This window comes from Daktulosphaira vitifoliae, unplaced genomic scaffold (assembly GCF_025091365.1).
Source record: "Daktulosphaira vitifoliae isolate Bord-2020 unplaced genomic scaffold, ASM2509136v1 Scaffold_1, whole genome shotgun sequence".
NCBI lineage: Eukaryota > Metazoa > Arthropoda > Insecta > Hemiptera > Phylloxeridae > Daktulosphaira > Daktulosphaira vitifoliae.
This window is the reverse complement of record NW_026099572.1, coordinates 45,507,519-45,521,996: the sequence shown is the minus strand read 5'-3', so window position 1 is coordinate 45,521,996 and position 14,478 is coordinate 45,507,519. Positions and strand designations below refer to the sequence as shown.

The 14,478-nt window shown below is 26.6% G+C and overlaps 1 protein-coding gene across 1 annotated transcript; it reads right to left on the bottom strand.

Moving 5' to 3' along the window:
• Positions 1-6,409: 6,409 nt before the first annotated feature.
• Positions 6,410-12,849, bottom strand: LOC126899098 (bromodomain-containing protein homolog). Its single transcript, XM_050673646.1, has 17 exons — positions 12,407-12,849; positions 12,129-12,340; positions 11,929-12,056; positions 11,637-11,817; positions 11,387-11,568; positions 11,186-11,327; positions 10,891-11,095; positions 10,619-10,808; positions 10,231-10,423; positions 9,080-9,198; positions 8,676-8,985; positions 8,175-8,520; positions 7,822-7,963; positions 7,476-7,591; positions 7,153-7,409; positions 6,950-7,089; positions 6,410-6,894 (listed from the first exon to the last, which is right to left on the bottom strand). Exons 1-17 carry the CDS (start codon positions 12,627-12,629, stop codon positions 6,705-6,707), a joined length of 3,276 nt encoding a protein of 1,091 aa, XP_050529603.1. The 5' UTR covers positions 12,630-12,849; the 3' UTR covers positions 6,410-6,704.
• Between the last annotated feature and the right edge of the window lie 1,629 nt (positions 12,850-14,478).

The following is a 14,478-nucleotide window of genomic DNA, read 5'->3' as shown; positions in this document are numbered from 1 at the left end:
TATATATATATATATATATATATATTTATTCATATATTACACTTATAAATCACAAAAATTGTAATCAGGATATAAATAAGGAAATAGGAGATCATGTCGCTTTTGGAATAGTCAACCAATTTTTTAAAATTAAACACTATCTAGATTATTGCACCAAAGCGTCTATTATGATAGTGATTTTAATCACTATGCCATGTCACCACTGTGCTGCGACCCCACTATGCTGAGTTTTTTTATTCTTAAAAATATATAATTAAATTCAATGTTTAATTTTCTATTTTTTTTTTTAATTCCTACTTACCTTATATTTCACTAAAATATTACGAATGTGTCATATCATGTTCAATTTTATTTGTATATAAAAAAAATTTATTCAAAAACCCCAAGTTTGAATAAAACATAAAATTTTATATACTTTTTGTTCAAATTTAAGTTAAAACCCTAAATCATAGAACAAAAATATTGCAAAAAAATGGTATAAATGCAATTTAAATTAAATACGTATTCATTATAATTATTTTCGAAAAATTTGTCATTGTTTGGTTATTATTTTAAAGAATATTTACATTAAGTTTGCAAACATTAGTACATTTTTTAAATCCAAAAAAATCTTGTTGCCCAATCGTCAATTTGTCGTACTCCCCCATATTTTATTTATAAATTACTAAAATAAGTGATATACATGTATGTGTGCATGATGTATATAAATGTGCATGTAGTGGTTAAAGTGAGGGTGGACGAAGAAGAATGAGTCTCCTTTCTTATTTGGAGTACAATCTAGCGTCCCCTTTAAGTCAAATCCCAATATGCCGAGGGAACGCTTTAATTTTGAGTACTAAAGAGTAGAAAGCTTAGATTAGGTTTGGTTGGGTTGGGTTTGGTTTAAACTAGATTAGGTAGATACTAATCTATACCTTTATCGAAGTAATTTTTTTTACCAAGTAAGTATAATTACTTATTTTGATTAATATCATTTTGAGTGAGACAATTAATATTAGTTACATATTAATTAATAATATGTAACCAAAGGTAACCAAAAAAATAATGTTTAAATTCTTTTTATTCTGTAAATATTTGAGTGGGTTATGATAAAAAAAATCACTGTAAATATTAATTTGTTAAGATATTCTAATTTAAATTAATAGCCATCTGACGATATTTTCCCACTACAATAAACTATTAGAAATTTTGCTTAAAGTTTTGTTTCTTAAAATTTATGATTTTGGTTAAAATGACTTGCTAAATAAAGAAACGGATTTTTTGATAAGTTTAACGATATGAATTGATTAACAATATAGATTTCATAGTAGCATTTTACACAATTTGGTTTACTTAAAAATCAGTTTTATTTTATTTATAATATCTCTATTAAATCTAACAAAGAAAAAAAATTGAGTGGTTTCAAAAAGTTAATATTTGTGTTATCTGTAGTTACTACTGTAAACAATACACATTTAAAAAACTATTAGAATATTTAATTTTAATCTGACTGAAATTTAAAAAAAAAAAGTATGTTTAAAATAATTTTTAATTTTTTTTTTTAGATGCATTCATTTTAAATTTTATCATAAAATTCGGTTGCTTTATTAAGTAAATACTTCAAACATTACTGCTAAATCAATTTCAATTATTTTAATGAGATAAATATATAAATAATAGTGATATTTATTATATAAATATGCTAAGAAATGAAAACCATAACCAATTGGTATCGAACATTATATTGGATAGAAAAAATAATAATGTTTCTTTAATTCAAATTCAAATATCTAAACAAATTGAATTTTACATACCACTTCACAAAAATATTGTAAGAAATAAACAAAAAAGTATCGCATAGGGTTCAAAATAGAAATGATAATTTTCATTTTTTATTTAAATAATCCAAATATATCTTTTTTTATTCAAAAACAAAAAATTATTATATTTTTGTAATATAAACATATGTAAATGTATTGTCACTGTGATATTTAACAATGTGTAAACGTACCACCAAAGTATTTATAAGTATTAGTTAAGTATTCCCCGTGACATGTCCTGCCATCGGCCACGTCCCTGAGGCTGCGAAAGGGGAACGTCCTATAGATAGCCGCGAAATAAGCTGTCACCAATTTATTGGCTCGGACGAATAAGCGGTCGCGGACAAGGGCAATGTCGGTTGGGTCGGTCAACCACCGACATCTTGGAGGATCTGAACTAAACACCGCTAATTTTATTATTAAGATGATGAAGCACTAAACAAAGTGATTTTTGATACAGCTTGGTGACCAAACAAAAAACAATGGCTATGTACAGATTATGAAGGACACGATTTTGAAAAAACCTAACAGGAGGTATAAAATTTAGACGAAATTTTATATATCATGAAAAGTAGTTCAAAAAGTTTAAAATTTAATGAGGCTCTCCTACTGGGAGGGGTCGGACTTCATGGGCCCAGATCGTTTGGCGTAACTATTTTTGGATGACACAACGGATAAACTGCACATAGATGGTTCAATAAAGAATCATAACACAACACATACTCAAACTACAAAACTTTTTCTACAACGACATTTAAGGAGAATACCAACTTTAGTATTAGCCATAGTAGTAGAAATAGTTATAATGATAAGATAAGCGATAGTTTTGTAAGTACCAACAGTAACATTAATAGAAATAGCAGTACAAATCGATTTAGTTGTAATGGTATAAAAAGAAAAACGTAAATATTTCATTCTTAAAATGGTATTAAAAACGAATTATACTCATACAACAATAAACAACCTACGATTGTGATCGATTAAAAATTAGAAGAAATCACTTCGCTTCAACATCATCATACAACGATAAATACTAGTGACATGAGAAATGACCACTTTGATGAAAATTACTACAAAATATTGAATACATTAATAATTGAAAATAAAAATATAACATTCGACACAAAAACCCCAAATAACTAGTATTAAGACTGAACAAAATATCGACTCGACGTTACAACCAAATTCATTAAAAACCAAGGAAATATATTTAAAAATAACAATTAGAGCAAAAAAAGAGCACTCTTTAACTTCTGCAGAGAAAACTATATTAACAGATAATTCATTAAATTATGTCAAGAAGAATGGAATATAAGATCAAAGCCATATTGTCAGAAGACCAGTTTGGGTTCAGAAAAAACATGGGTACAAAGGGAGCATACTGGCTTTAAGAATAATTATCGAGAAAAGAATTAGAAAAGATAAGCCTACATACATAGCTTTTGTTAATATAGAAAAAGCGTTCGACAATGTCTACTGGGCAATAATGTTCAAGATGCTTAAAAAAGCGGGTATAGAATACACTGAAAGGAGACTATTCTTTAAACTATACCAGAAGGAAACAGCTGTTATACGATTTGGAAAAACTGAGGAAGAAGCACGCATAAGAAAAAGAGTAACGCAGGGTAGTACTCTCTCACCTAGCATATTCAATGCATACATCCAGGAGGCAATTGACATAATTAGAGAGAAAATACATTTGGGTATAAAGATAAATGGCAGGAAAATCGATATGCTACGGTTCGCAGACAATATAGCAGTCATAGCTGAAAATGAAGAAGAATTGCAAAGGATGCTGAGGTGTATGGAAGAAACTCTGCTCAATGAACTGAGCATGAAAATAAATACGAAAAAGACCAAAGTTCTTGTATGCAGCAGGAGCAATAATATTACGACAAGAATACATCTGCAAAATAACCAAGAAATAAAGCAAGTAGAAGAGTTCGCGTATTTGGGAAGCATAGTAAGTAAGGATGGCAGAAGTAAAAAAGAAATAGTAAAGCGAATATGCCAAGCTAAGATAGCATTTAACAAAAAGAGAGGATTTTTTACTTAAAAAAATATTAGCATACGCACCAGAATAAATCTCCTGAAGACATACGTATGGAGTATAATGGTGTATGGCAGCGAAACGTGGACGATTGCCAAAGAAGAGCGGAGAAGAATAGAAGCTTTCGAGATGTGGTGTTTCAGAAGAATGCTCAAAATAAGTTGGACGGACATGGTAACAAACAAGGAAGTATTAGAAAGAATGTCCGAGAGAAGAACATTATGGAGCAGTATTAAGAAAAGGAGAAATTAATGGATTGGACATGTATTGAGACATGGTGGGTTGCTAGAATTGATTATAGAAGGCGCGTGGAAGGAAAAAATGTTAGAGAAGACCACGAATGGAATATATGCAACAAATAATAGAGGACCAAGGATGTATTTCTTATGAAGAGACAAAGAGGAAAGCAAGTAATAGGGAAGAGTGGAGAATTGCTACAAACNAAGCAAGTAATAGGGAAGAGTGGAGAATTACTACAAACTAATCTCAGGATTAAATACTAAAGAAGAAGAAAATTAAAGAACAAATCAGTGGACGAAATCATAGGTGAAATTAGACACGGAATATTTTTGAATATCAATACATTATAGAATACTATAGGATATAACTATATACTATACGATATAGTTCAGAATATTTCAATTGTATCATCTATTTAAACACTAAGAATTACATAGAAATGATTACTAAGACTTCTATTTCAATGATTTATTATGTAATAAATTTGATTGTACAATAAAAATAAAAAAAAATAGTGTTTTTAACGAGATTTTGAATTTTCCATATAAATTTACTGTTACAGTATTATTATAAGTTCCTAATCACAAGTCAATCAAAAAATACAATTTTTTATTCCTCGTAAAATTTTATATTTAATGATATAAATTCTAAACTTGCAAGTTGAGCTAATATAGTGTTTAAAAGTTCAACATTTTTAAATTATAAAAATAATTTTAAAGGATCAAAAAAATAAGTTAAAAATAATCTTTTGAATTGAAATTTTACATGGATTATTTTTAACATATTAACTTGATAAATTTTTTTTTTTTTAATTAATTAATTTTTTCATGTGTAAATATTTGCTTTCTAATTAGTAATAAGCTTAAAAAAGAGGTAATTTAAAACATTTTATTTCAGGCTTGGAATCAGCGTAAAAATTTGATTTAGTAAAATAATTTTGGTCTTTTTAATAATTAAAAAATATTTCATTTTAGTGGTATGATTTTATTGTGTAATTCAGTATAAAAACTAATTTAATACTCTTATTAATTTGGAGATATTTAATTAAAAAAGATTTTTTTAAAGTGCCCATTTTTTTACAGTAGTGTAATTTTGAGATATTTGTCCAAATTTCTAAAATTAAAAGATTTTTACCAATATTTGCGCGATTATATGTTCAACAAGATGAAAATCGTGTTTTTTTAACGTATTGGTCAATTTAAAATCAGTAAAATTCAATAATTTTTTTATTAACTACCCATGATTTTATGAAAAATATATGAATAAAAACAATTTCTTTTTATACAATCACCTTAGGTATTTTCCTGACATTTTTTGAAAATCTAACTCTTTACCTGCCCACAGAGGGGATTCAAATTAGCAACTTCTGCACAAAAACTAATAAATTTTTAAAAATGTTTCGGAAATACTCAGAGCTTTAAAAATATATTAAAATAAAGTTTATATTATGTATTATAAGTTATAAAATAAATTTTTCTCAACGACTTATCTACTATGTGCAAATGGCAGCTATAGTTAAAAAACATGCTATTTTGTGTTAAAATTTTCGACATTCGCCTTTTATAAATTTCTATATCTTTTTGAAAAATGTATCGATAAATATAATATTTTTTATAAATATATAAATTATACCTTTGTCATTTGATATACATTTTTTTAAATCAGACCATTTCTTTTTATACAGAAGTTCAAAACTTGAAAAATATGTGTAAAAAGTAGAACTCTTTCAACTTAATTTTTGGAAATGTTCCAGAAATATTTCGAGCTTTAAAAATATGTTGAAAGAAAGCTATGTTACGTACTATAAATTAAAAAAATTGTCCCGACGACTTATCTCCTTTATGTCAACAGCCCCTGACGTTAAACAAAAAATATATTATTTTAAGTCATTTGAATCATTCATTTAATAAATATTTCATTCCTTTAAAATATTTATAAATTTTAATTTAGACCAAATTTTACTATTCTTTTTTGCAATATTATTTATTTATAAGCCGAAAATTAACAAAGCTTACTTGAAGAATACTAGATTTTTGTTCTGAAAATTTTAATGAAATATTTGTGTACTATTTGTTAAAATATATCACATTTAGTAATTTAATTAATTTTGTATTTGCATATAGCATTCACTCAAGTGCTGATAGCAGTTATAATTCTAGTAATACTAAAAAAATTATTTTTAAATATGCAGTGTCATTGTTTAACTATAATTCACGAAATATTTTACAGAAATAAACATAAATGTAATGAACAAAAATACGACGGAAGGTCTTTATTTTGTGCATGGTAAAATTAATAATTATAAAAAACTTATATGTGCTAAAGATTTTAAATTTGTATTTAATTGCTAAAATTTAGAAATTTTTAAGAAGTTGGTTTGTTAACAATTTTTTAAGGTTCGAAAATAATTACGCATAACTTATTATATCAAATAAAAATCTTTAAATAATTTTTTGCTCTTTTTAAAATAAAAAAATGATATAAACAATAAATATATAAAAACTTATTATAATAAACACATAGGTTACAAAGCCAAATAGATAATTTAGGTGATTTACATAAAAGATTGAAATTATCATCTCAAAAATAAATAAATAAAATAAATAACTAATAAATTAACTTCTATTTGATCGCCTTAAATAAGTTGATGATGGTATCATTGGATCAGTTTTATAAACAAGAGCTTCCATATAAGCCTTTCGAACTGACTTTCGATCAGCAGGTTTTTTTGACTCTGTCAACTTAATGTCATCTAATTCTTGTGTGACACCTAATGGTTCTAACTTATTACGTGGTAGCCATTGCCTAAAGTATTCAAAATTCTTAAGCAAAAAATTAAATATTAAACTTAAAAACTTACCAAGTTCGCTTTGCATCAAAAAATAAGACGAGGTAAACTAACTCTTTATAATTGCTGGCTAAATTTAATACTTCAGATGGAGGGCTTGGAACTGGAATACCATTATGCAAGTGCCCTGCAGGCATATTAGGATCAATTATCTACAAAAAAAAAAAAAATTATATTTAATGGAAACTTAAAAAAATGTATTTATTTTTATTTACCAATGCTGGGTACCATGGATATCCTCTACACTTAGCCCACACAAGTTGTAATTGAGCAAAATCATCTTTTTTTCCTTTCTTCTTCTGTTCTTTTTCTGATTCAGAATCTGAAGAAGTACTAGATGAACTAGCCGATTCAGATGATGATCCACTACCACTACCCGTAGAACTACTAGAATTTGTTTCAGATTCTGAATCATCAAAATAACTCGATTCTTCATCAGAAGGTGATTCATCTTCAGTATCTGTCTTTTTGTCTTATAAAATAAAGTATTAAAAATAGAACTTATATTGATACTCATTACTAGTTTTAGGAAAATTACTTGATCTATAAGCCTTAAAACTTTCCAGATTAGCTGATTGCCTAGTATGTCTTATTAAAGGTGGGGTTATAAAAGGGTCAGAAGACATTTTTTTTCTAGATGAAGATCGAGGAGTGCTACATAAAAATATTTTTAGTCATATTAAAGAAGAAAAAAAATTGTCAATTAAATAATTTTATTTAAAATGCCTAAAAAAGGCATAAACAATTATTGAATGTTCTAAGCTCGAATGAACATTTGTTTTATTTATATAGTAGTACATTGTAAAACTACATACAAAGGTTATTGAACATTCAAAATTTGTTATTTGAAAAACTCTTGAATAAGAAAAAACAATTTATATTACACAGTAGGTGAATCAGTATTTGGAGTATCTGGTTTTTTAAATATAAAATTATCCATAGACTGTTGTTCAAGGTTTTTTTTGGTAGTACGTCTTGGGGTTGTTTTTTCTTCCTCAACTTTGTCATTTTCATCAACAGTTTCATCTGGATCAGAAATAATAAAAAAATAAATCATTTTTGCAATATGTTTAAAAGATTATTAATGTTAATTTAAATAATAAATAATTATGTAAATAAACAATGATTTTTAACTTAACACGGTTTTCTTTAAATATATTTTACGAATTTATATTTTTTATAAGTTTAACATCTTGTATCATTTAATAGGAATAGAAAAAAATAAAATTGTTCTTACCATTACTTGTTGTATTAGCTTCTGTGTCTATTTTAACTTTTAGTTTAGACAATTCAGATTTTATTAACCTAGCACGTTTAGATTGACGTCCACCATGGCATTTATCAGCTAGTTGTAATAGTTTACACATACGATCATCATCTCCCATAGTATTAGATGGATTACATATTTCTTTTAATTCTTTATCAAATTCCAAAGTAATTTCATCTTTAATTTCTTCAGTTTTAATTTCTTGGAGTATAGGAGTTTCATTATCTTTTTTAGTTTTATTAGTCAGCATCAAAGACATGGGTTCTAACTCTAGAAGCTTAAGATCTCTTTTCGCTGTTCTTAAAACTGTTCCACCCTAAAAGAAATATTACATTAATAATACATTATATTTAGTTCCTCATAATTCAATTATCACTTAATTGTAAAAACATTATCAATAAAATATTATTAATTACAATTTTATAGTACGAAATATAACTTTTAAATTGAATAATTAAAGTCATAACTTACTTGATCTCTCATTTTTATTCCAGCTTTATAAAAAATTGTTTCTTTAGAGTTATATGCTAAACAGTTTGCTATCATTAAATTAAAATCATTTTCAAAGTCTTCAAAAGAATTATACTCTGAATGTTTTATTTTAGTTTCCATTGTTTGTAAATCCATTGGATGTTTAACTATATCACCATAATCTGGTACTTCATTTTGGTCAACAGGTTCTATAAAAATTTGACCTGTATCTTTTGCAATCAATTGTTGAAGAATAGCATTTAAAAAGGCATTAAAAGGCCATAATGATTTCATAGTATATTGTTCATGACTGAAATATTGTAAAATTATTTGAATATGATGTTATACTTATAATATAAAAAATAAATAGTTTTTTTAAATGAATAGTTTAATTAATTACATACACTTTAATAAATTCTTTTTTAGTACGCTCTCTCTTACGTATAAGTTCACACAACAAACGAACTCTTTCAAGATCTTGACGAAGTGCTTGCCAATATTTCAACTGTTTGTATAACTCAAGCTAAAAATTTTTTTTTATAATTTAATATAAATACATATATAAATTGTTATATCGCTATTTAGTGGTTTAGTCTAAATGTCCGTCAAGAGCATTCTATGGGACCAATGGTAAATAGCTGGCTAAGCTATAACTACTTTAGGTATTGAGGTTACCTATTTAATTTAAATTCCCTTAGAGGAACTACCAAGGGTCGCACTAAAAAAGTATATATATTACACTTTTGATTAACAACAATATAAATATTTATTAAGTAATGAAATATTAAATAAGCAATACAACCTGCTGGACATCTAGAGATGATACTAATTCAATAGAGAGCTGACAGTGACACACACATACACTATACCAATGGTAGCTAATTTAAGTTAATGTCTTAGATAATAAAAGTAAGTCACAATGATGGTTAAAAGTCATTTGGGACATTCGTATTATGGCACGATGGCCGTGAATCCCAAAAATAAATATGTGTGCAGTCTGCTTTCCTGTAGTAATACATGTGTCACTGTTTCAATGTTATAAGCCTAGTTAGCAGTATAATGATACTGTGGTACATGAGTATATATTTGTGATTGTATCAAAATTTAACTAATTTATTACATAAATTAAAAATATTTAAAAAAACAACATTAATCTAGATTAAATAATTGCTAAATTTATGAAAATAACTATGCATTTAATAATAAGCTATCAAACATGGGTACCTCAAAAATTAAAGTTTACACTTATAATCTTAAATGATATGATGATTTTTTAATAAAGAAATAATATAGATATAACTAAAAATTTTTATTTAAAATTAAATTTTTTATTTGAAAATTAATAAAAAATTTGTTTGGCCTCTATTTCATAATATTGGATAATAAACCTGATAGGTAGCTTCTTTACCACATTTATTTATATCCACTTCTATCCAAAAAATTAAATGTATTTATGGGGGTTAAAGCCGTATGCAAACTATGCTAATGACAAATGGCCAATTAGATTAACAAGACATTTTTTGTTAAATATTGTTAACTTAAAAAAAAAACTTGCAAGGTCATCTTCATTTTCTCCAGAAACAACTGGTTCTTCGCGACGTGAAACACTTGAGGTTTGACTAGTTTGTAGACGACGTAGAAGTGGAACACCATTTCTAAATTGTCGCTTTAAAGTCCAATAAGCAATTAAACGTTGAACAAATTGATTTTTTTTAGGAACTGTTAACAAGTTGGCTATTTCTGTTACTCTGCAAAAAGTATCATTTCATAATTTATTAATGCACGGATATTAATTTATATTTATAAACAAGTTAATAAAAATTCAAACCATGGAAATTTTAATAATTAATATGGGTTACTAAAACTATTCAAACAAACAAGATGTACAAATAAATAAATAAAATCTTAAAAATAATTTGAAATTTTTGTATTGATTTGAATACCTCTCAGGAGGTATTGTAGGTATTGAAATGACAGGTGCAGCATGACGTTTTTTGGCTAAAACACGACGAGCATTATTCACTTTTTCACTAGGTGACTGACGACTACGATTTTCTGCTAGATAATCAGCTGGAGCATGTGCATCACAGAATGCAATTTTTTGTACCAAAACCGTACCGGGTTCAGACTCTCCTAGTTATTAGAACATAAAAATTATGTATTTTTCTTTTTAATATCATTTTTTAAGATGAAAAATTACTTTGAGAATACATACCAATGTTAGACATATCATTTGATATTGTCTCCATTTTCATATACAAACCAGCTTGTTGAGCACAAGTCACATGAAAAGCTGCATAACAACTAGTTTTATGACATTGAATACAAGCACCCACACCGCGCTGTTTACAAATGTAACAAGTTAGCTTCCATCTAGCTGTAGGAATGGTTTCAATACTATCAATAGGTTCCAAAAATACCTACAGATGGTGAAAATTAATTTTAATTTTACTATGTTTATTATTCAGCATTTATAAAATAACTTTCTATATCAAATATGTATTACATACTGTATTTGCAAATCTAACTTCTGGTATCCAAAGTGCACATACAACATGTGCCCAGAGACCTCGATCAGTTTGTTTAAATGCTCCACAATTATTTGGGCATAATACACAATCAACCATACATGAAGGTGAATGTAGGCAACGTCTTAGAATTAAAATTCAATATAATATTGTTGATTTAGTATTTATTATTTTTTTATTTACCGACATAACCATTGTCCTTCTGGTATATATGGAACGCCATAACAATCTTGATGAACAGCTAAATTACACATATCACAAAATAATATAACATTTGAGTTTTGACATTCTCCATCAAGGCAAATTGAACAAACAGCTTCATCATCAATCACTGCTAGGCTGCTATCAACTTCTTTATTCATTTGCTAATGAAATAATATTTAAATATTTTAAAGATAAAAAATACTTATGCAATGTTATAAGATTCAATTACCACAAGAAAATAAGATTCTTTTTCTAAACGATCCATTAATAGTTCAAAAGATTCAATTGATATTCCTACTAAACCTGATGATTCTCTTTTCTCATTCATAATTTGAAGCCAAGCTGCATCTTCCTCGTCCATATCATATTCTACTTCAGTATCCAATTCTTCAACTGATTTTTCAATAAATCTTTTCAATAAATTTTTTTTAATTAATAAATTAATTTATCATTTACATAAAATTAAAAAATTAAAACCCTCTTAAAATAAAAGAAAAAATGTCAGTAATTAAATATTTCACCTAATGTATGAATTTGGCATAGGTGGTGCTGGAGGTATGTCATAACTATCTACTTCTTTATAAGCAGCTTGTGGTAAATTTTGAACAGCTTCCTTACTTTTAGATAGTGAAGAGAGTATGGCAGACGTCTAGAAAAATTTTTTTTATGAAAAGACACAATTTTATCAACAGCCTTGCATATAATTTTTTAATATACTTACTCTATAAGAAGGTTTTAGTTCTTTTATATAATCACTTTTTGAAATAATTGGTAGATGATCTTCAACATTAAATCTCATTAATTTATTATCAGAAACTTCTAACTCACATAATGACTTTGATAAAAGTACAGGTGTCACTGGTTCAATTATTTCAAGGGGTGCTCTCCTAGGAAGTGTAGTAAATGTTACTCGCCTACCTTTCTTTTTTTTGCCTGGAGTGTAACACAAACAAAAAAAATTAATGACAACATGTCAACTTGAATTAAGTATTTACCTACTTTTAACTTTAGTTGAAGCTGGTGTTGCAGCAGGAGTTTGTTTATCAGATGTATCTAAATTTAAAGGAGGTATAGGACTTGAATGTTGAATATGAGCTAAATGGTATTGGAATCCTGTCATACTTAAGTATACTTTATCACAATCAGGCACTGGGCATGGATACGGAGGAGGTTTTAAACTACGCAATTGACGACAGTAACTTAGAACATCAAAATCTCCCATTTTCCTTTAGTTAAATAATTTAAACTTAATATAGATATGAGAAAAAATCAGGAAAAGAAACTAATATTTAATTAAATTTAATTAATCATTATTACAAATAAAAACTAAATATAATTAAAATTATTTAAAATTAAATATTAACGTTGTAGCATTTATTAGTAATATCAAATGAATATTTCATTCAATAACATAAAATATATGCTTTAAATTAACAATATGTAATATTATTATCAAGTGTGTTTGAGGCCGCTATATTTCACCGTTCCGTAACAATCTTGTGGTCTTTATCAGTTGCTTCTTGTTATCAAATAATATTATTTTTGGCGGTAAATTTGTTTTGTAAACAATTAAATTATTGTTTTAAAAGATAACAATTTTAAAAATATATATTTTTTCAAATGATTGGTTTGTTTGTTACCTGATTTAATCCTTAATAATTAATTCAAACTTTTCAAAATTATATTACTCTATTAGATTTCTCAGTTAGGTAAAATTATAGAGCACAAATTCAATAATTCAACACAATTAAACCATTTTTTATTTTAAAGATTAATAAAATTATTAAGCTGGTCGCATTTGGATAAGGGGCAAGTGTTACACTTTACCCGCGGCGGCAAATAGATAGCTCATTTTAGGGGGCGGCAAATTTTTTAAAGATATCCTGGTATTACGTAAAAAATTGTCATATTTTGGTTAATGTTTATAATGGAAATTATTTAATGACTATGGAACTGACATCAAATTTTTAGCTAGCCATATTACTAAAACAAGAAAATCTATCTAGATTTAGATCGAGGGAACAGGTCAACATATTATTTGTCATCTCATGTATATAAAAAATTTATAACTATTGTAGGAGACAAAGTGTCAAAAAAATTAGTATAAGAAGTAAAATCAGCAAAGTATTATTCAGTCATAGTTAACTTTACTCTTGATCTTTCACATATTAATCAAATATCATTTGTTCTACGATACGTTTTGTATAGAAAGCCCGTGGAATGATTTTTGTTTTCTATCAAATGCAGGTTATAAGTCCCAAGTTTTGGCAAGTGAAGTCTTAACTACATTGTCATTGTCATTGATATAAATATTAAAGATATGAGAAGCCAGTCATATGACAATGCCAGTAATATGTCTGTAGCATATTCAGGCTTACAAGCCAGTATCAAAGAAGTCAATCCACTAGCTGATTATAAACCATGTGCTTCTCACTTTCAAAATTTAGTAAGCACTTGTGCAGCTATTCTTGTAAAGAAGCATGTTCCTTATTTTGTTCATATTTTGATATATTACAAACATTTTACTCTTTTTTTCTGCCTGAACACAATGTTGGCAAATCTTAAAGTTAGAAATTATTTTAAAAAATTCATGTGTTATTTGTTGGTCAGCAAGGGAAGATGCATGTAAAACATTTAATAAAAAATGGTATTAAGTGATTAATGTTTTGAAACAATTTTCAATAGATATGTCTCAAAAACTTTCCTGGTTTTTTTTTATATGAAACCAAAGGATTAGTAAAAAATTAAGTTAGTTTGAATGTGCATTATTCAGTTTTCTGGGGTGAAATATTGACTACTTTAAAAAAAATAAGTAAACAAATTGTGAATATAGGTCTAATTGCTGTTATTCATCAGTACGAATCTGTAATATATTTCATAAAATCAATTAGAAGTAAAAATTGTTTTACTATTTATGAAGATGTCAAATTATTAAAAGAATTAAATAATTATAAAGATCTTAGAAAAGAGAAAAATAATGAAAATTATGGTATGATGAAAGTCACTCTAATGAATTAATTTTAAGTAGACTATAAAATTTTATTATAAGGACATTTATCGTTATTTTAGAT